This window comes from Cryptomeria japonica, chromosome 8 (assembly GCF_030272615.1).
Source record: "Cryptomeria japonica chromosome 8, Sugi_1.0, whole genome shotgun sequence".
In the NCBI taxonomy this organism is placed as follows: domain Eukaryota; kingdom Viridiplantae; phylum Streptophyta; class Pinopsida; order Cupressales; family Cupressaceae; genus Cryptomeria; species Cryptomeria japonica.
The window spans coordinates 632,595,983-632,618,873 of NC_081412.1; the positions used below are offsets into that span (position 1 = coordinate 632,595,983).

The 22,891-nt window shown below is 34.8% G+C and overlaps 1 protein-coding gene across 1 annotated transcript; it reads right to left on the bottom strand.

Moving 5' to 3' along the window:
• Positions 1-4,179: 4,179 nt before the first annotated feature.
• LOC131045136 (receptor-like protein EIX2) lies at positions 4,180-22,219 on the bottom strand. The gene is made up of 4 exons (XM_059210611.1): positions 21,997-22,219; positions 20,925-21,199; positions 19,895-19,998; positions 4,180-5,482 (listed from the first exon to the last, which is right to left on the bottom strand). The coding sequence occupies exons 1-4, from the start codon at positions 22,217-22,219 to the stop codon at positions 4,180-4,182; spliced, it is 1,905 nt and encodes a 634-aa protein (XP_059066594.1).
• Between the last annotated feature and the right edge of the window lie 672 nt (positions 22,220-22,891).

The following is a 22,891-nucleotide window of genomic DNA, read 5'->3' on the forward strand; positions in this document are numbered from 1 at the left end:
TGAATATCTTTATAGGCCAGGGCATCAATGAGGACACTGACATTTTGTCGGTTACTGAACAGGAGCATCCAACTACATCCAACTGCCTCCCCTTTTGCGCACAGGTGTTGGAGATTCACCTCATATTGGATGGACCCAAAATCAACCATTGGAAAACTCATCACATTGACAGCCTTTTTGTGGCAAGTTATGGTTTATTGTGATGGATTACCTCACTCGCTCCCTTCTTACTTTATCATTTGGTGAGGAGTTGTTCTATGGCTCCTGTTCTATTCAGGAAGCTTCGGTAGCTTTGTCTCAGTAGCCTTAGGAGTTCAACTTATTTGCTCAGGCAATCATGTATTGCTAATGCTATTGTCTCTTAGGCACTGTTCATTTGTGACAAGCAAATTCATGCATCTTTTCTGCATATCCGGCTCTAGTCCTTTTGTTTCCATTGTACAGGTCAACCTCTACAGATTATCATTTATATTTGCCAAGGCAAGGTGGATGGAAGTTTTCTCAGACTTAAGGGATCGTTGCAGCCAGATGGCCGTGGGTGCATGTAATATCCTCAAATAGGGATACAAGGAAAAGATAACAAATTTTATAAACTAGGGTACAACATTTTGAAAATTTATTTGCATGTTAAAAAAATCTCAATTGCAGTCCCAGATATTATGTCAGAATCAGATCTGAATTTACCAAATAAAGAAATAGTTTTCAGATTATTCCGTGAGTTTAGAAACATACAACAACAACCTTAATATCTGCCCAGAAATTTTTAGAACTGAAATACAACTTCCTTTATTTTGAGATAAAAAAGAGATAGATATGCAAATTTCAACATCCAACTTGCCCAGAAGTCTGCTATCCACAAACAGAAATAAATTACATGGCACTAAAATGCAACTCCAAATTGAGGTGCTCATGTCTGCTATAAACCGGCAAGGCTTTGCTGCGGCATATGGTGAAAATGTTTTCCAACAACTCACAAATCTCCTTAAGATAACAAACTTCAAAATCGCTGCACCAAGGATGGTGAACAGGCCTGCCCCAAGGATGGTGAACAGGCCTGCCCCAAGGATGGTGAACAGGCCTGCCCCAAATCTGAAAATGAAATCAAACCTTAAGCTCTACAAAATCACCCAATTTGTTCTCTATGGCAAGTCGTCCCCCTTCTACGATATGGTGCTACAAATCTAGGGTGAAACCCTAGGCAAATAATAGCTCAACTCGCAAAATGAAGAAGCCCTAATATCTGATCTTCAAATCTGATGTAGATTTTTTTTTTTCTCTTTTCACTAATCAATTAACAATGAAGCACAAGTAGATCCCCCTTATGGAACCTCCAATGGATGAGCTAGGTTTGCATCCAACTCACCGAATTCACAAGGTTTTAGTAGTGAAACCAAGTTATGCCTTTCTTCTTCCATTCAGCCTCCTTATAAAGGATTCCAAGAAGTGAATATAAATTATATTTTGGAATTTTTTTTAATAAAATGACAAATAATAATATATTATTATTTAAATATTAAATCCCCTTTTTAAATACTTAATTTTTTTTTTTAATAACTTAATAAAAATCAATTCAATTAATTGTCACTAAAAATTAAAGACATTACAGTGCAACTTTCAGGAAGTTCTTTATGTCAACGTAGACGAAGAGGGTTTAAGGTTCTTTCAGCAATTTGTTCAATAATGCTTATTTTAGGGGTGGAGAGGAGGGATTTAAGGCAACGTGCGGAGCGGAGATAAGCAAACCGAGATTCAAAGGTTTTCAAGTAAAAAGTGCACATGCAGACAGAACCTTAGTGAGCTGGTTGGTAAAAGAAGGGATACACCATTTAGGAAATGGAAAAGCAGATTAAAAATTCCTCGTCTAGAGAGAACTCCATGCAGTGTGGACTAGTTGAGTCATTGTTCTGGTCTTACTCATCTAGAATGATGCCCAAGCTGTACTTAGCATGGTGCCTTCAGAAGCTACATTTGCAATTACAGGATTTCAAACTTTCCATTGTCTTGCTACATTTCATGATGCGAGGATGCCTTCATAGCATTTAATCTCTGTTCAAGTTTGCAAAAGCCATATTTTTTTGTTTGTTGTTGGTAGTCATCTCCTCATCTCACTTTTCATGAGCACTTGTATGCTGCTGCTAGGCTTTTCTGTGTACTTGCATGCTGCTCATTAACTGTTTATGGGCACTTTGAGGGCACTTGTAAGTTGTTTGTGCTCAATTTATGTCACGTTATGTTGTGTTCTCTGTATGGAAATTTGTTGCATGTGGTGCATTCTCTGTTTTTCAAAGCCAAGCGGAGAGAGCAGATTTTAATACTTAGCAAATTTTTATTTTCTTAAATGTAAGTTTATAAAATCCTTATTTAAGTTATATCTTACATATAAAAGGTCTTACATATTGACCTTTTATAGATCATATGTTTTTCATAATTAATTTTCATATTTTTACTTTTAATATTTAGTTTTTTTTTTATTGCTAGATTAAATTTGATAACATTTTAATTTTTTTATTTTCTTTTAATCATTTAAACTTATCTCAATGATACACAACTATTCTCTCCTGCTAAAAAGAGGGGGATGTCCCTATGATATGAAAAAGCCCCTGCTGTCCCCAAGACAATATAGGATGTCCTTAAATACTATAAACACTTTAAAAAAACTTCCCCAAAAAAACTAACAACATCATCAGCTAGATATGCAAAGTCATACAAAAACTCAGTAATTACTTCAACAGATTACAAAGGTAGATAATTATAACTTTGAGGTGAGTAAACATACCATATAAAACCTCCAAATACAGAATCTCATTGTGGTTGATTCTTATACACTTATAATATTCACTAGCATACTCTGAGAATTCCATCTTTTGGTGATGGAGGACTGACAAGTGGTTGTGTGAATTAAGATATATGCAAATGGCGAGGAAGCAAATAATATCAACCAACAGTTTGTCTGTTTTCTTTGTGGACACGATTAATTTGCATCCATGGATGCAAAGAATCATTTGGGCATGCTGGATCCTATTAATTGCTATATAAATTGCAGTATCCGTGTTAGCCATGAGCCTAGAGAGCACAGAGGTTTGCCATAAATCCAATTTCTCAAGTGACCAGTTTGTCTGCTTGTCAGAGGAACTGAGCACAAATCGTTTTATTCCCGATATGAAGAGAAACCATCTAGAATCGAATAGAGAAGATAATTTGGTTTTCATCTAGAAGTCTTCAATGATATCATTGAGATTCCTGCTACAAAGCGGGGCCTTCTAGGTAATCTATGTGGAACCTAAGGACACCCATTTAAATGAGGAGATTGATGCAGATGGGCTGTTTGAATTGAGTAATATTTATGAACCTTCAAATGCTGAAATAAATTTCAAATTTGAGCAGTTGCTTGAGGAATTGATGCAACACAATGCTTTGGATGAGGATCTCTCTACTATGGATGCTATAAATCTTCCTCCAACGTAGCCTTCTTTCACTTGTCTTGTGTCATGACACCTGATAATTTTGTCCCTTACAGTAAAATTTTACAAATTAAATTAATGATTACTAAAAAAACAAAAAGCTTCAATCTCACCTCTTGCATACAGTTAGGCAGGGGAAAAACACCCTGTAATAGAATAGATAAAATCAAGGAAACATATCAAATTATATATACAACATCATAGTATGACCAGCAATTTCTAGCTCGCCTCATGCTTATAAATTCAGCTATGTTCATATAACCATACAATGGTATTTACTTTTATCTGTTACCTCTTATACATCGATCAACAGCTAAAATTATAGCATCATACGAATTCAAGGCTCTATTTCTCACCCTCTTATTCAAAGTCAATATTCCAATCACAATAGAGAATCCCAAACCACAACTCAATCCAAGTCCGACAGCCCATCCTATCATTTCACCATCTGAATTCTCTGATTCACCACTTGTCTGAATGCTTGTGCAGTTGTCAGAGCCAGAAGAGTTGTTACAGACGGTTATATTGGTAAAAGGAATCTCACTTAGCTTAGGATTGCCTAAGTAGGATGACTCCCCAAAAGTTAGAAACTGCCCTCCGTGGGGTACTTTTCCATCAAGCATGTTGTAAGATAGATTCAAGAACTGTAAATAACTCAAGGACTGAAATTCTAATGGAATGTTGCCATTTAGCCTGTTTAGCGAGAGGTCAAGAGACTCTAGCTGATCCATGTGCCCAATGTTTTTGGGATTCGGCCACTGAGATGATTCCTTGAAAGGTTAAGGGTTATCAGGCCTTGAAGAGATCCCAATTCGAGAGGAATGCTCCCTGATAAATTGTTGTTTGAAAGATCAATACATTTAAGAATGAAAAGAATTTTCGCAAACTCAGCATCCCCACCTTTCCAGGAAACTGTAATCTGATTTATATATACTGTACCATATGCAATGCTTTCCTCGAGATGGCTTGGATTACTCTGTGATGCATTGGCCATTGCAAGCAAGTTTGTAAGGTTGCTTGGAATAGGTCCTGAAAGATGGTTGCCTGAAAGATCCAGAATTTGAAGATATGGGAGGTCTGTTACCTGGGGTGGAATAGTACCTTGAAATTTATTGGACCTCAACATCAAGACGCGCAGTAGTGATAGACTTCCAATCCACTGCGGGATGTTGCCTTCCAAATTATTATTTCCCAAATCCAATACTTTCAGAGTTCCGCATTGTGAAAGGGAAGACGGAATTACTCCTCTAAAATGGTTACCATTGAGATTCAATGTCTGAATGTCTCCCAGGTTTTCCCATCCTGCAGGCAATTTACCTTCCAGGTGATTTTTTGACAAATCTAGAACATAGAGATTAGTGCAATTGCTGGTTAAATGAGGAGGAATCGCACTGCTTAGCCTATTATTTGAAAGGTCGAGAACTTGCAAATAGAATTGGCATATAGAATCTGGAATGGCTCCGCTAAGATTGTTGCTCGACAAGGATAAGAAATCTGTATCTTGAAGATGTGCACCAATATCAGTAGGAATAGAACCATTGAACCGATTCATCGACAGGTCCAACACATGAGCATCAGGAGGAAAACGAAGAGGACCTTCTAAGCTGTTATTGTGCAAATCCACCCATTGAAGACTTTCGACTTTTAGTCTAGACGGCAAGGATCCTGTTAATTGGTTACTACTAAGGTTCAAATAATAAAGACTAGGTATGTCCCATATCCAAGATGGAATATCTGTTGTGATGCTGTTAGTGGATAGATCCAGACGATACAATTCAAATTGGTTCACCAGAAACAATGGAATTCTATCTAAATTGCAGGAAGCTAGTCCCAAAGAGATAATCTGAAACTGTGGAATCCATGTTGAATCAACGCTCACAGTTAATTGATTGTAAGAAAGATACAGATTGTCAAGTCTAGTGAGATTTTCGAATAGAGAAAGGGAAATGTTACCTTTCAAATTGTATCCACTCAAATCCAGTCCAGAAACACGGCCTCTGCCGACTATACAACTGACTCCGCTTCAGGAGCAACAATTGAATCCACGCCAGGAACCCAAGATTTTATCCCCATCTACAATGGCTGCCTTGAAATCCAGTAGAAGATTTCTTTCGGGGAGGGGACATGCAATTGCAAGAGAAGAGGTGAAGCAAAAGAAGCAACATGATATTGTTATTATTGCAAATACAAACTCTGCCATATACCATGTCTTCCACTCAATAAAATTCTTATTTACTGTAAAAGAGGAGAGAAGATCAGAAATCAGGGGAAATGAATAATTAAGAAATCCCTTTGCATGCTTAAATAAAATATTGTTGCATGAAGAGTGAAGGCACGTGGGAACGAAAGAGCACCATTTTCTGTGTAGTTTTCAACAAGTGGAAAAAGTCATGTGATCGTAATGCACACCAAATTCATCTGTCCTCCTCCAAGAATAATTCCAAGCTCATGTTTCAATAGAAAATATTTTCATATAGATTTAACATACACGTAATGATAGCTATTTTGTTAATAATAAGGGATCAATTATTTCACATTTGACGTTACATTTCGAGAAGAGTATCAAATTTTCTCACAAGTATTTCCTTGTAAAGTCAAGTGAGTAATGAATTCCTCTGCTTGACCGAGATTATGGGTGCCGTGTCAAAGAAGAAAATGCCGCGTCAATATGGAAAACCGACTATGTAAATGGTGACCACATAATTCGTGTCAGATTACGTTTCATTTCAATTATTTCTATCATTGACCAATATTTATTAGTAGACTTAAATCTCATCCACAAATATTCACGTCGACCACGGAAGGCTGTCACTTTGAATCACGACGGCTGCCGCGTCAAACAAGAACATGGAAAATTAAGTGTGTAAATTGTGATTACATAAATTTTGTCCGATTCTTTTTCATTTCAATTATTTTCATTGACCACCATTATCCTAAGTTGTTTTATTTTACCTTTTTCTTTGATTTTGTTAATTTTTATGTTCATTCATGTCGAAGAAAAGAAAATTATATTTTTATGTTTTTTTCTTTAATTCTTTTTAGTCTATTGTAATTAGGTTGCCTTTTATGTATTGTTTATTATTTGAGTTTAATAAAGCCCCATTTAATATTGTCACTTAACGAGTCATTAAAAAATGTAACATTATAAAGTTCCAAGAGTTCATAACTAACCCACCTAATGTTCTTTTTGTAGAACTTAGCTAAGAGCCTATCCAATCTCGATAACATACCATTAGCCATGGACCTAATGGTGTTTCTCTATCTAAGTTCTAAGCATCCTTGACTATTTTTTTGGGATTGACTTCAAGCAAAACTCAATAGTTTCTTGGTTCATAGGTCCATGCTTTGAAGTGAAAAGATTCTAAAAAATTTCATGAAAAGCAGGCTTCACGAAATCTTGGTCATTAGAAGTTTGACCATTATGAGAAATAAGATCAAATAATTCTCTATTTTGTTTGTATTTAATCAGGTAAAGAAAATACTTTAAACCTTTTTCTCCCTCTTTTAGCTAGTTCAACGTAGACCTAATTTTTTGACCCTAAAATTTGGCGTTCTATAACTTCCTATGAAGGATCTTATTCCTTACCAGTTTGGCTTCTAGTAATTGGTCCAAGCCTAAATTCTCCCTTCTAACATGAAGATTTTTTGATGTAACAATAAATCAATCCTATTTTTGTCCATAGCTTTCTTTTTGCCCACAATCTGAAATAGCTTCCTCCAAAACTCTACCAAAGAATCCCAAAATTGAATAGGGGACTTATGTTTATTGAGAGCTTTCGTAATTGCAATAACAGTTTGAATGGCACCCAAATAGTCTTCATCATTAAGAAAATAAACATTTAATATAAAAAATATAGATTTGGGAGCCCTGGTAAGAATGGTGGAGGCATCAAAGGACACATTAATAACTACGAGAGAGTGATATGACATTGAAGAAGGAACCGCTATAACTGCATTACACCCATTGGGGGAATTGAAAGAGAACACTGATCAATTTGCATATAACCTATCTATTATGTAATATGTTGTATTTTACATGGATTGATTGTTACACCAAGTAAACCCAATGGAGGAAGATGACACTTTCTTCTTGGCAAGGGTGTCAACTAAGCTTAGGGATCTCTTAAATTTAGACCAAAATAACAATTCATTACCTTTTCACACCTCTCTTATCTTCCTTGAAGTCAACCATGTTAAAATCTCCAATACAGATCCAAGGTTGGGAAGGTTGGAGGCTAGCCAATTCCAGAGAGATAATCTCTCTCTATTGTCATTAGATGCATACAACAAACAAATGCCAAAACAATCATCTTCAATTTTCAAAATGGCCTACACCAATCTATTACAAGGACAAGAACCAAACTGCTCAATATTATTTATCCATTTGGGGTGAATAAGGATAATTGTCCTCCTTTCCCCTTGTCATGTTAAAAAACGACAATTTTAAGCATATTTCAAATAAATTTCATGATATTTTGAGCTCGAAAACTAGTAACCTTGATTTCTTTAAGACATAAAAAATCTTGATAAGGTCTAGAATTATAGAAAGTTCTTACAACATGTTTTCTATACCATGTCTCTAACCCCTTGACATTCCAACTATAGATGTCAAAGTTCATTCAAGATCCAAAGGGGGGGGATTTTTATATTTTTATATAATCGCTCAAAGCATTTAGGGATTTCTTTCCATTTTTTACCAGCTTTCTTTTCAAACCTAGAATAGCTTGCCTATCTTTAAGTTTCCTCTTCTTCTTGTCATCTTTGGGAGGAATTAGTTTCCAGGAAAGGGAAGTGTTTTGTACACCATTTTCTAAGAAATTAGGGTTCAAATCGGCTACCACTAACTCCTTGCCAAAATCCTCATCACCAAGTTTGAGGGCAGAATATATGTTCTCAAGCTCATCCATCCTCATGTATGGAAAACACATAATCTATGTAGCTTTGGCATGAATTGAATCAAGGGCCAACTGTGGAATTCTTCTTTTGTTGAGTGGGATTAGGATCCTATAATGATTAGGGACAAGGGTGGGACATAGAAGCAACTAACTATTTAGTAGGGATAATTTTAAATTCTTCTTCAAATAAAAGGTCCACAAGGGACACCTTCTATTTATTTGGCCTTAAGGCACTTGTATCAACAATATCCTCCACAGGAGGATTTGAACTTTCTATCATCTCAACGTTACTAGGTCTTGTTGGGTTTGGAGTGTGTCTATCAATAACAATATCACTTTCTTTTAGTTCCTCTTTATCTAGAAGTTGACCCTTATTTTGATCATTATTAACATACTATTTGTCATTATTGGGATTAAAATCCCTAACATATTTGTGTTTAAGGATAGGGCAATCTTTTCTTTGATGCTTATTTTTTAACAGAAGAAACAAACATTATGAGTACCCAAACCTTAAATGTTCCATGTATAGGTCTTTTATTCAATGTCCATAGCAATTTTGTTAGGTATTTCAGCCTTTGGGTCCAGGGAAATTAAAACCCTGGCATTTAAGTGATGCAGATTGACCTTAGACTCCTCTATTTGTAAGACATTACCTATTGGTTTTAGACTTTGTGGTAAAAATTTCAATATTTTGGAGGGACACACTTAATTTCTAGCCAGGTATGGGCCTAGCTTGCAACAACCTCCTCCAAATTTCCTTTTGGAGTCTAAGGAAAATCCCTAAAAAGGTTTGTCCCACATTGCAAAATTATTTCTTTAACACTTGTTCTTGCATAGTGTTAGACCTAAAGAAAATAACAAATAAGTCTTTTTGAATTATCTTGTTGAAGTTAATTTGTATAGCCAATGTTTTCCCCACAATATTGATCCAATCATCAATTTTTTTGAGGAGTAGATTAAAATCCAAAGAAATAAAGAAAATTGCCACACTTCTTAATCTATATTACTCATTCTTAATTTCTTTTAACATATCCTCGTTTGAGGAAATGGAGAGAACCTTGGGGTAGAACAAAGTTCCTTACCTATTGTAGACACCTAAATTTGGCTAATCAATTTAATAAAATTTAAATTTTATTTCTTCCAATTAATTAATCTAATTAATTAAGCCCATCCCTTGAGTTAATTAATCTAATTAATTAGTTCTCCCCTTCCTATCTTATTAATTAATGCTCCAACCCATTTCCTCCTAATTAATTAACCTAGTTAGTTAATCCCCTTTTTGCCATTCCATTTGATTAATTACCTTTAATTAATTAAATGTCCCTTTTCCCAAAATCCCCAAGGATTAATTTAATTAATTAATTAGACTCAAATCCTATTTGAGCACATGGTTCCTAACTTTCCTTCCTAACCTCCTTCCAATCATATCCTAACTAACCTTATCCAATCCAAGTTACCCCTAATCGAGTCACCTTATCATCTCAACTAACCTTATCCTATTTGTTCTAACCTCCCACACGTGTGTGCATCCTAACCAATTTTTCCCTTTTTGAGGAAAATATCCAATTGGGTGGCCTTGCCCAAAATAGACATGTGTAAGGACACATGTCTCTCCCTCCATATTTTTGGGTGGCTTTGCCCAAAATGGACATGTGTCGTCATCCCCCCCCTCTCTCCTAGTTGAGACACTTGTCCCTTTTTGGAGGACATGTGTCTCCTCTTTACCTCCCATTCCCTTCCTCCTCAAGCCTATTTAATCCCCCTCATTTTAGACCAAATCATCCACTTTCATTTTAATCAACTGTTACTCTGCAAAAATCGCTACTCAACCTACACTTTATCATTTTCATCCATCGTCCATTACCATTTGCATTTGCTACCATGGAGCAATATCGAACATTCGAAGCTACGTCATGAGAAGGGATCCAATCGCGAAATAATCAAATCGAAGCGGGCATTTGGTTTGCATTTGTGTTATTGTTTTATGGTTGTTTTGATTTTATCATTCTAATCTCGAGGTGTATTGATGTATTGTGTTTGTTCGGTTAACTAGTTTCCTTTTTAGCCTTTTATTTAGCAAACACATTTTTCATCGCACACCTATTTTTCGTCCTTTACCATCTCCTCCTTGGATGATGCATCCATCTCTACCTCTATCCACTCTTACTCTCAGAATTTTTTTGCTTCCTAGTGAGTTATCCAAGGCCACTCAAGTTTTCCATCAAAAACCATTATTGAGGGGCACTAAATATCTCCTAAATTTTCCATAAGAGCCTCTTTGTAAGTGGTTTTATGTAGGGATGGCCCACTATTTTTATTCACTTTATTCATGTTGTTTTCAGACCCTTCCATAGGCTCTATTTCTTTTTAACTTCATTATCTCCAATTTTAATTTATCCCATGAGTGGATAGGCTCAAGAGAATCTACTTTGTCTTTTGCTAATTAATGTTGGCTAGACACCAAATTTGGTGGTAGGGAGAAATAAATGATAGGTAGGGTGGGATAAAATTAAATTTAAAATGAACAGGCCCCACAAAAACAAAATATAACCCAAATTCTACAACAAAAGAATCAACAAAACACACAAAAAACACAAACTAGCAAACACAAAAAAGGAGGAAGAAGGATATCAACCACAACAAAGAACACTAAACTATAGCACACAAGTGAAAGGAGTACACAAGGGATTCAATGATAGAAAACCCTTTAGCTTTGTTGGTGTAAATAATTATTCATCTTGGATATTATTACACTTTACTTAAGTTTACTTAGGAAATGCACTTCATAGTAGTTGGGTATGAGACATTTGGGTGTTTGTGCCACATTGGGATAGTGTGTGTAGGATAATTTTCACCTTTTATGGTGTTGATCTTGTTGTTACACTCCACATTCAGTGGGTGATCCACCTCATGTGGAATATTATATTGTTTCTCCTACCTACCCACACCTATTTCCTACCTACCCTTGTTTCTTATTGAGCCACATGTCATGTTTGTGTGCTCACATATCCATATAGCCTTGACTATATAAACAGGCTCATATTTATTGTATGTAATGATGGCTTAATGATCCAGTTGATCATATTTTTCATCTTGATAGAATACAGTTTATTTCTATCATATATTTTGTTCTCTTTTATTTGTGCTTGACATTGCCTCTTGATCTTGGCAAAATCTCACATGGTATTAGAGCCATTAGAGGGTCATTGGTTTGCTAATTGAGAGAAATTTGATGCTATTTGGGGTTGTGTATTTTGGAACTTTCTATTGTAGGTTATTATTGAAGCTTGATGGGTCAAATATGAGGTTACCATTGGATTTAGAAGGTCCAAGAAAGTCAGTTTTGCCTTTTGTTTCATCAAAATCGGACTTCAGAGGCCAAATCTAGAGTCATTTGAAGTTTGACGCTGCAGCGGAAAGTTTCCAGAAATTATAATTTTGTAGGCAATTTTCAAATAGCGATATCTCACTCATCAGGAATCATTTTTACGAGAATTTTTTTTTGTTTTGGGCTAGAATTTCGTGATCTGTACAGTGGTGTAGAAGTTTTCTGATTTTCGGATACAGGTTTTTCGAAAATGGCGAAATCCCAATTTTTACAACTTTGGAGGTTTCGTTTGGGCTCATATGGACTCCTTTTCAGGTGCCATTTTTTTTGAAAGTGCATATTTTTTCATCTACTTTCATAATCTGCCATCTATTTGCAGTGATTTTAAGTAGAAATTGTACTTTCAGTATTTGGCCATTTTTGGCATATTTGGAACTTGCATTTTGCTTGGATCTCAGTTTAGATCACTAGCAGTATTTGTTGAAGTCTCTTAGATCTCATTTTGAGAAGTTGTAAATTGAAATCAGAAGTCCACTTTCCCTTATTTTGCAAGTGGCCCATTGTATACGCACTAAGTATAAAGTGCCAAAATCACCATTTTGAAGGGATTTCTTGATTGAGTTTTTTTTTTGGGGGGGGAGGGGGGGTGTCTTGTGTGATTGTGCCTTTCTCTATCTTGTGTTTTTTAATTTTTGTGCTTTCCATTGCCTCTTGATCTTGGTAAAATCTCACAAGCTTCCTCAAAATAGTGCACTCCCCTAAAAAAATACTTAATCTTGAGAAAACTTATTAGCAAAAAATAAATAAGGGGGAAAATAGTTTTATAAGCTCATGATATTAGTCACATCTAGATTATGTAATATGAGTTGGTGGTTTTATGGGAGATTATTTTTATAAAATCAAGCATGTGCGTAGTTTTCTAAGGTTGGCTAGTTTAGGGATGACTCATGAGAGCATCTCTTGTAGATAACACATGTGAGGGTTTAAACAATGGCATGGGATGTGTTGTTACATTCTTATTTACATGGAGTGAATGTAGAGAGTTTGATGTTTTAGAAGTGTTCATGGAGACACTAAAGATGTATTATAATGATTTTATTTCTAAATAGTACATGAATGAGGGTTCTTTTCAACGCTAGCTTTTTTCCTCGAGGGTTTTTCCAATGTATACCTTGTGTCACATTTGATGTTTCTTTTGCATATGGATTTTAAGTCCTAGTTTGTATGATTTTTTTGTATGGACTATGTGGAAATTGTCATAGAGGGTTGCAAATTTTCTTTCAATATTGGCCAAATAATAGAAATATAGAAAATATATGTTTTTTAATAGAAATAAGAGAATTATATTAAAATAAAAAATTCACATTACAATATATTGCCAATCTTACGATAGCTATTATAAATGATCCATATAGTACCAAATCCTTTATTTATACTAATTTTACCCAAAGGAACCACTACTTCCCAAGAATGTCAGATAAAATGGGTGACTTTCAAATCATTTTCATTTAATTATTTTAGTAATAAATATTTATTACTAAATGATCCATCTACAATCAAATCCTTTGTTTATTTTAACTTTACCCAAAGGAACCATTACTTCCCAAGAATGTTAGATAAAATGGTTGAGTTTCAAATCATTTTTATTTAATTATTTTAATAATAAATATTGATATAAAAATAATTAATTAGGAAAAAATAACTAGAATTACAAGTCTTTCTCATAGATATATATCATGTGTAATATTCTTAATTGCCTTGACATGTATAAAAGCACCACTTTCTTACAAAACCTATATTTGTAATAATTAAAAACTAATGACATGTATCAAAGTTAGATGTAATTTTCATCTCTTTAATGGTAGAACCTAACTTTTTTCCTTTGAAACTAAAAGATTGGTTTATATTGTTGTGTTCAATACCAAGTGGTTTCAATAGTTGATACATTTTAAACATCTTTAACTATTTGGTCCAACTAATTTAGACATCTTCTTGGTCACAATAAAATTATCTATTTTATCCATCTTCATACTCAAGTAGGATGAATTTGATATTTTCCTTATTCAAATGTTGATGATCTCCTCAAATTTAAAGGTATGTATAACCAGTTAGATATGGATTTTGAGTCCAAACTCATTTTGGATGCCATTTCCTTGTTAAAATTGTCTTAAGGTGTTACAAAGGAATATATATTTAGGGCAATTTTCAATCCATCTTAATAAAAATTTAAATTTGGGATTTTTTTTTCCTTTTGAAAAAGGGGTCAAAAATTATTTAAAACAAAGCCATGAGTTCATAGTAAGGAGCCATAGGGCCCACTAGAAAATTATAAGAAGTTTCAAGGGAAACCATAATGAAAGAGGACTACACAATCCCATCCTCCAAAATTAACTTCTCTAGAATTCCAAAGTAGTTCGTGGGAAGGAGCCCACACTCATCCACATCCCAACCCCTAGTATTCTCAGAGGCCCATTTAGCCAAGCAATCAGCCACACAATTCCATTCTCGAGGAATATGCCGAAAAGAAGTATGATCCAACAATGCACATAAATTCGGAATCTGCTTGACCACCAAAGCAACATGTTAGCTAACATCATCCACATGATGATTATTCAACAAATAAATAACAATATGAGAATTAGCTTCAGAATCATCCTTTTCCAACAAAGGGAAAATCCCTTCTCAATTGCATATAAAATATTAAGCGCTTCCATAAGATTATTAGATTGTCTCCCCTTATAGGAAGAGAAGAAGAAAACAAGACTCCCATCATTAATCCTTCCAACTTAGACACCTATTCTAGCATGCCTTGGGTTTCCCGTAGAAGAGCCATCAGTATTCATGTTAAGAATACCCTCCATAGGAGGAAGCCACCTCCCTTCTTTGCAAACCTTCTGCTTAGTCTACCTAGGTCTCCTACCCATAGGCTGACAAGAACCACTATCAGTCAGAGACAGAATCCTAGCAATAGGAATATCAAGAGGATCCACCACTTTAGACATATCACACTTGGCATAGAGAGTCTCCTAGAGCTTACCAATAATCCTCCTCCATAACAAATCACCTTCCATTTTAGAGCCTTGAAAAATCTATTGTTTTTGTTCTAACCAAATATTCCAGATGATAAACAAGGGAGCAATATTTCAAGCAACCTGAAGGAAGAGTAGAGTGTCTTAGGAGGGGGATGACCCAGGCTTTCCAAGAACTCACCTAAAGTAGTGGCATGAATGAATGCATGATTCCAAACCACCCACCAAAGATGCCAGATCTTCCTCGAGAAGGGGCACTGAAAGAAGAGATGTGAGGTGCATTCCTCACTATTTTTATAGAGAACACAAATAGAAGGGCCTTGAATCCCTCTCTTACACAAGATATCCCAAGTGAGGCACCGGTTTTGAGCCACCAACCAAAGAAAGAAGTTGCACTTAGGCCAAGAGACATCCGCACTTCCATGTAATTGTCTATTTAATTCCAAATACCTCAAGGCAGCTGAGTACTTCCTTTTTAGATCCTTTCCCCACACAAGTATCCCTCCCCTTGAGAGAGCTACACAATCTTCCTGTCTTAGCAAGCTCCTAACGGTCCTCATTCAAACCACCCATTGGCCACTCTTGAGGGTCTTTCCAGCAAGCCACCTCCAACAGATCCTGAAACTTCATAGTCTTAAAATCCGCTACCCTTCTCCAACCCGCTTCTTCAAAACTGTTGCCAAGAGCTTGAAGAAGAGGAAATTGAGACAAAATCAGAAGATTTCCATCCCAAGAGTCATGCCATAGAAGAGCATTTGTGCCACTATTGCAAATCCAAAAAAGCCCATAAATTTGGGAATCTTAACTATATTGCATCTACCATAGTTATCCCTACCTAGCTGACAAGTCTTATCCAAGTTGTGTGGATTTTTTAAATGGGTGTGCATGATTGTGACACATGGAAGGTAGTTCCAATATATAATCATATGTATCTATTTTTATGCAGTCTAAATATTATACAGTTGTTTATTTGGAAGCTCAAATTTAAGAACGCAATCAATCACATCATTAGAAATTTTACATCTAAACTTCTCTTGAAGATTTTACTCTAAAACATTGTCAAAATTCACTCGAAAAGAAATATAGATTTATAAAACTTATTAAACTAATTTATACTATTTCATATATGGATTTCTTAACCTTCACAACAACCAACATTTGGATTTAACTTGTTAAGGTGTTGGACTAAACACTTTCTTGGTGTTGAAATTCTACTGCTTGAAGACTCAAGTACATAACTAAGGCCATAACAAATTATTAAAATGAACAAACCATCATAAAAGACACTTGTCAAAAAAAAAGTCACAAACTTAAATTAAATTTTTTTTATATGCTCATTTTTCTATTCTTTTTTCATTAATGTATATCTCAAGTAACAGAGACTTGACTTCCCAGTCTTCAAGATGTATATCTTTTTTTCACTAGATGTGACAATCGTAGAATATGTGATATAGGATTTGCGCGTGGTCTAGTATTTCTTATCGAGTGACTGACATACATCTTGTCCACTTCCCATTCAGATTCTATAATTAGTATGTATGTGGAATGGATTACAGTTGTAATTTGCTTTGTATTGTATTGCTTTTCCACGCTTGGTCCCATCTTCATCTTTTCTGTTTGATTCACCGCTCTTCTCGGCTCCATCTTTTTAAATTCAGCATCAATGAAACAAAAAACAAGACATGAAATATTTCAATGAAACAGAAATAGGACTTGACAGCACGTCGACTTGATACTCCAACCTTTCACTTTGGAGAAGAAGTAAACCTCGAGTAGGAATTTAGCCCAAAATCCTCTAGAATTGATAAATGCTTAATCCAAGCTAAATATGTTCACCAAAAGTTCTTTATTCATGCCATGTGACATTTACAAATGGACGACATATCATTTTAAAGAATAAGGATGAAGCTGAAGGAATAAGGTTAAATTTTTCAAGAACGATAATAAATATTAGGTATTTGAGGAATTAGTTTATAGGATCAGTTTTTTCAAACAAGTTTTTTTTCATCATAATTATTGTACATAGTAAGTTTAAGTATCACAAGGAAAGGAAAGAAAAATAATTTAAAATTTAAGAGTGTTTTTTAATTTTAGTGAAAATTAATTAGAAATTTGGAGATTCAAATTTAAAAGATTATGTTCATGTAGATCTATTGTTAAGTGTATTTGATGGCTACAATCACACTTTTTCATATAATCTCTTGTTAGGGTCAAAATGCATTGTCTTTGTTTGTTGGATATAATTCATTTTTATTTACATGAAGATAGTATTCTCGCAATAAATGGACATAAGTTTTTAGCAGTATTTTAAAAGAGAAATTTTGAAATTTTGAAAAGGAGTGGGTTAAGCTAGATATTTTATTATGTGATCAAGAGTAGAGTGGGAAATTAATGGTACACTCATATTTAAAATTTAAAACATAGTTCATAACAAATCACACAATTAAGAATAACATTATAATTAATGTTTAAAAACAAAATGCATTGCGAATTTTACTAAAGGATCATATAAGATTGGACAATGATCACATACATTTAGATCATGCACTATGCATGCATGCTTTTTACTAGTGATTTTAAAATTAAACTATTATTTCATGAAGACGATGCATTAGATATTTATATCTAGTAAATATTCTAATCATCATAAAAGACTTAATGTTTTATTCTTTATAATTGATTTTATCATGCAATATATTTCTAAATAGATTAAATATAATAATAATTAATAAAAATCGAAATGATAAATATTAACAGTTAATTAGTAAATTTGAAAATGTGAATAAACTAATATCTTAAAAAAACTATAAAATGTTAGAGTTATATATTTGCAATCAGTAAATAAAATAATATAAAAACATAAATTAAAAAATACACTTCTTTATTCGATACAATAACATAATATACCTTAAATTAATTTATTTAAACAACACGTGAAAGTATTATAATAGAAAAGCAAAAAGAAAATATCAATTAACATATATTACACAATAAAATATTTATGTGATAGAGTAACAAGAACTTCTCCATTTTGCTTTTATACACTAAGCATATAATCATGTATCCAATGTTATTTCTTTTCATCTATTCCCTCTTATATACAAATAAAATGAGATCATCATATAAATTAAAGAGCGACTTTCTCACTCTCTTATTGAAAGTCAATACTCCAATCACAATAGAAAATCTCAATCCATAACTCAATCCAAATGGCCAGGCCCACCATTTCATTTTAGCATTTGAATTCCCTATTTCACCACTATTATCAATACTTGTGCAGTTGTGATAGCCAAAAGAGTTGTTGCAGACTGTAGAATTGGTAAATGGAATCCCACTTGCTTAGCATTGCCTAAGTAGAAAGATTCCCCAAAGGTTAGAAGCTGGCCCTTGTGGGATACTTTTCCATTAAGATAATGCTATCATTCAACCTATTTAGTGAGAGGTCCAAAGACTCTTGCTGATTCATGCGTCCCAATGTTTTTGGGATTCGGCCACTGAGTTGATTTCTTGAAAAGTTAAGGGCTATATTAGTGCAACTTAACATACAATCCTCTTCCTGATTTATGGTTGATTTCCAGTATCTCCGTAGTTCTGAGTTGCTCTTGTTTAAGTTAACAAAGGAGTTATAGTTTTTTAACTCCCTCTTCATCTTCCAGTTTTGTTTCATGCAAATAGTTGTTGATCTCCAAAAATTTCATGCATTTTGTGCATAATTTCTGCTCTTGTGATCTCTATATCACTTGTAATTCATTCAAATTTGTTAATGAAAATGAAGATGATAACATTCATTCAGTTTTGATTTTCTTCTCTATTTTGATTGCAAGTTTGCTTCTTTCTTTTCTGTTAGATCTATTTTATTTTGCAGGGATAGCTGCAAAATTCTACATGGTATCAGAGCTAGATTGCTAGAAAGAAGCACACTGTCAGTTCTGTGATGCATGAAGCAAAACTACCGCTAACACCCCGCCTTAAGTCTAACTAAGGAGTATGAAAAAATGAGGGAAAGAATATGCATGCATCTAGAAATAGACGCCATCTTCCATGGTGATGCTAATCTTCAGAAATCTGCTTTGATACCATGTAGAATTTTGCAGCTATCCCTGCAAAATAAAATAGATCTAGCAGAAAAGAAAGAAGCAAACTTGCAATCAAAATAGAGAAGAAAATCAAAACTGAATGAATGCTATCATCTTCATTTTCATTAACAAATTTGAATGAATTATAAGTGATATATAGATCACAAGAGCTGAAATTGAATTAATAGAGTTTCGTTTCTTCTTTTCTTACCTCTTTTCTATCTCCTTAGTTAGACTTAAGGTGGGGTGTTAGTGGTAGTTTTGCTTCATGCATCACAGAACTGACAATGTGCTTCTTCTTCGTAAATTGCATAACTGAAGCTTCTTCTTCGTAATTTATGGGTAGTCAGCTCATACAAATTATTGCAATAAGCTAACTAATACAACAATGTGTTAACCTACTTTTCATCGGCTTCTTTCATTGTAATTTCTTCCTTGAAAGCGGTGGACATTATTTGTATAAATAATGCATTTTGCATAATGTAATGACACAATGAATTAATATAATTTCATTTTTGTACCTTGTTTTTTCTTCTCTGTTTTGAAGTTTTGTTTCTTACTTCCTAGCTAGGTTTGTATTCTGCTATGCAAAAAATTTGACATGGTATCAGACCCTGAGAGCTAGGAGGAAGGACAAATTATTTGTAGGCAGATTTCTGAAGATTAGCATCACCATGGAAGCTGATGTCTATTTCTAGATGCATGCATATTCTTTCCCTCATTTTTTCATGCCCCTTGCTTTTTTTTCCTATATTGATTCTTTAAAATTGTATGTGCTTTGCAAGCACCGCATGAAGTTTACATGGGTTTTTTGCTTAATGCATTTAGTCTAGGTTTCTTTCAATAAGTTCCCTGAATAAAATAGAAGATTAAAGTTGTTATTAACCAATAAGCTTTGCACTCTTCTCTAATTGATAACCAAAAGTATTCTTTTGTTCTAAATTTTTGTCTACATGAGATTCCAATGCTACAACTCTTCCTAGAGATTCTTTCTAGTAGGGCTCTTGACTACATGAGATTCCAGAGTCGCATCTTCGAGTGCTTCTAGAGTTTCTTTCTAGTGGGACATTATTGAGCAATGGATATACAATGCCATCATCCCAACCAAAGGTCATCTTTGCAGTTACTTAGTTTGGAGCATATTTCTGCAGATTCATATCTTCCCGTCTTCAGATGATCAGTTTCTGTATTCAAAGACCATGTACCTGTCTGTTCATCCATTTGAGCAATGCAGAATATGTACAACTACATTTTCAAAGTATACCAGAGGTACTCATGCAATAGTTTCTATGATTTTGGTACAATACTGTTGTAGTGTGGTTTCATTTGCAGTTCTTCGTCTTCGACAATTGCAGCTTTTTTTTTTAGTTTGAATAATGGTTAGGAGTTTTTCTCAATTGGGTTTTCTCCTATCTTCTTTGTAATTGGGATCCTAATCAGGCTTTGTTGCCAGGACCCATATCTCTCCTATCTCTCCTTAGTTAGGCTTAAGGGGGGGTGTTAGCGCAACTTAACATACAATACTCTCCTTGATTTATGGTTGATTTCCAGTATTTCCGTAGTTCTGAGTTGCTCTTGTTTAAGCTAACTCCCTCTTCATCTTCCAGTTCTGTTTCATGCAAATAGTTGTTGATCTCCAGAAATTTCATGCATCTTGTGCATAATTTCTGCTCTTGTGATCTATATATCACTCGTAATTCATTCAAATTTGTTAATGAAAATGAAGATGATAGCATTCATTCAGTTTTGATTTTCTTCTCTATTTTGATTGCAAGTTTGTTTCTTTCTTTTCTGCTAGATCTATTTTATTTTGCAGGGATAGCTACAAAATTCTACACTATCAAGCCTTGAAGAGATCGCATTTTGGGAGGAATGCCTCTTGATAAGTTGTTGTTTGAAAGATCAATACATTTAAGAATGAAAAGAACTTTCACAAACATAGCATCCCCACCTTTCCAAGAAATTGTAATCTTATTTGTATACGTAGGACCAGTTGGATTGTCTTCTTCTAGATGGTTTGGATTACTCTGTGATGCATTGACCATTGGAAGCAAGTTTGTTAGGTTGCTTGGAATAGGTCCCGAAAGGTGGTTGCCATAAAGATCCAAAATTTGAAGATTTGGAAGGCCAATTACCTGGCGTGGGATACTGCCATGAAAATGATTGGACCTCAACACCAACACATGCAGTTGTGATAGCTTTCCAATCCACTGTGGGATGGTGCCTTCCAAATTATAGTTTCCCAAATCCAGTACTTGCAAAGTCTGACATTTTGAAATGGAAGACGGAATAACGCCTGTGAAATAACTACCACTCAGTTTCAATGTATGAAGGTCCTCCCGGTCTCCCCACTCTGTTGAAATTTTACCTTCCAGATGATTTTCCGCCAAATCTAGGAGAAGAACAATTCCTAGTAAAATGAGGAGGAATCATACTGCTTAATGAATTATTGGAAATGTCAAGAACATTCAAATGCGAATTGCGAATAGAATCTGGAATGGCTCCGCTGAGATTATTGCTTGACAATGATGAAAACTGTGTATTTTAAAGATATGCACCAATATCGGTAAGAATAGAACATTAAACTAATTCAGCGACACATCCAGCACATGAGCAAGAAAAAGCGGAAGAGCACCTTCTAAACTGTTATTATGCAAATCCACGAATTAAAAAATCTTGGGTGTTGGTCTAGATGGCAATGAATCTATTAATTGATTGCAGCTAATGTTTAAATACCGAAGACTGGGTAAGTCCCATATCCAGGATGAAATATTTGTTGCGATACTATTAATGGATAAGTCGAGATAATGCAAATCATAGTGGGTCACAAGAAACAATGGACTTCTATCTAAATTGCAAGAACCTAGTCCCAAATATTGAAGGCTAAACTGTGGAATCCAAGTGGAATCAATGTTCACCGTTAAGTGATTGTAAGAAAGATATAGCTCTTCAAGTCTAGTAAGATTACCAAATAGAGAAAGGGAAATCGAGCCTCTTAAATTGTTGGAGTCGAGCCAAAGGCTTCTTATGTTTGCAAGTTTTGAAACTGTAGATGGAATTGTACCATTCAATTCGTTAGCATAAAGGTGAAGATTAACAAGCGAAGTAAGTGAGCCCAATAGAGGTGGATTACCCATGTTAACTTATTGTTGGACAATTCCAAGTCCCAAAGTTTAGAGAGATTGACGATGGAGAGAGGAATCTGACCTTCAATATTGGTATCACGGAGATTAAGAATCTTCAAGGACGATACATTCCCTATAATAGATGGGATCTCACCTTCAATGTTTGTATATGATAGATCAAGAATTTGCAAGGACATCATATTCCTTATAACAGATGGAATCTCACCTTTAATTCCGGTACCTGAGAGACGTAGATGCTCTAAGGACGACATATTCCATATGGCAGTTGGAATTGGGCCCTCCATGGCTGTTCCTGAAAGATCAAGACTTCGCAAGGAGAACAAATTCTCTATAGCAGATGGAATTTAGCCTTCAATTCTGGTGTATGGGACACGAAGATGCTCTAAGGATGACACATGTTCCATAGAGTGATGGAATTCGGCCCTCAACGGCTGTCCATGAAAGATCAATGCTGGTTAGTGACGAAGACTTTGTTGTCCAATGAAAGAAAGGTCTCCTCCAAGATTATCATTCCAAGAGAGATCAAGTGAGAGCAAGTAGGCAGTCACATTTTCAAACCAAGCTGGTTTTTGCAGTGACAAAGAATTGTCTGAAAGATTGAGATGAAGGAGAGAGGCGGGGTTGACAAAGGACTTGGGAATCGGTCCTCTAAGCCCACACCAAAACATGCTTGTTGAAGGTTGGGTAAACTGCCAACCGCTTCACCACACTTTCCATTTCCATAGGTGTTCACTCGATCAAGAGAGAGGTATTCAAAGGTCACCAGATTTGATAGGCTTTCCAAATTCACAAAACATTCATTTATATAGAAATCATTTACAAAACCAGCAAATGACAAGTCAAGAAAAGTGAACCTCTTCAACTTTCCATCATGGGGAGAAATGAAATTACCAATGAAGAGGTTGTGACTGAGATCGATGTGTTCCAACTGATCAAGTTGAAACAGCGATGAACTG

Excerpts from the sequence above, each read along its gene's own strand:
- LOC131045136 (XM_059210611.1), bottom strand. The coding sequence starts at position 22,219 with ATGGAGGGCCCAATTCCAACTGCCATATGGAATATGTCGTCCTTAGAG. Across the intron at positions 19,999-20,924 it reads ATGGCAGTATCCCACGCCAG|ACAGGTACATGGTCTTTGAA; the intron begins GTAATTGGCCTT and ends ATGGATGAACAG. Across the intron at positions 5,483-19,894 it reads AACTGCAAAGATGACCTTTG|CGGAGTCAGTTGTATAGTCG; the intron begins GTTGGGATGATG and ends TTGCTCCTGAAG.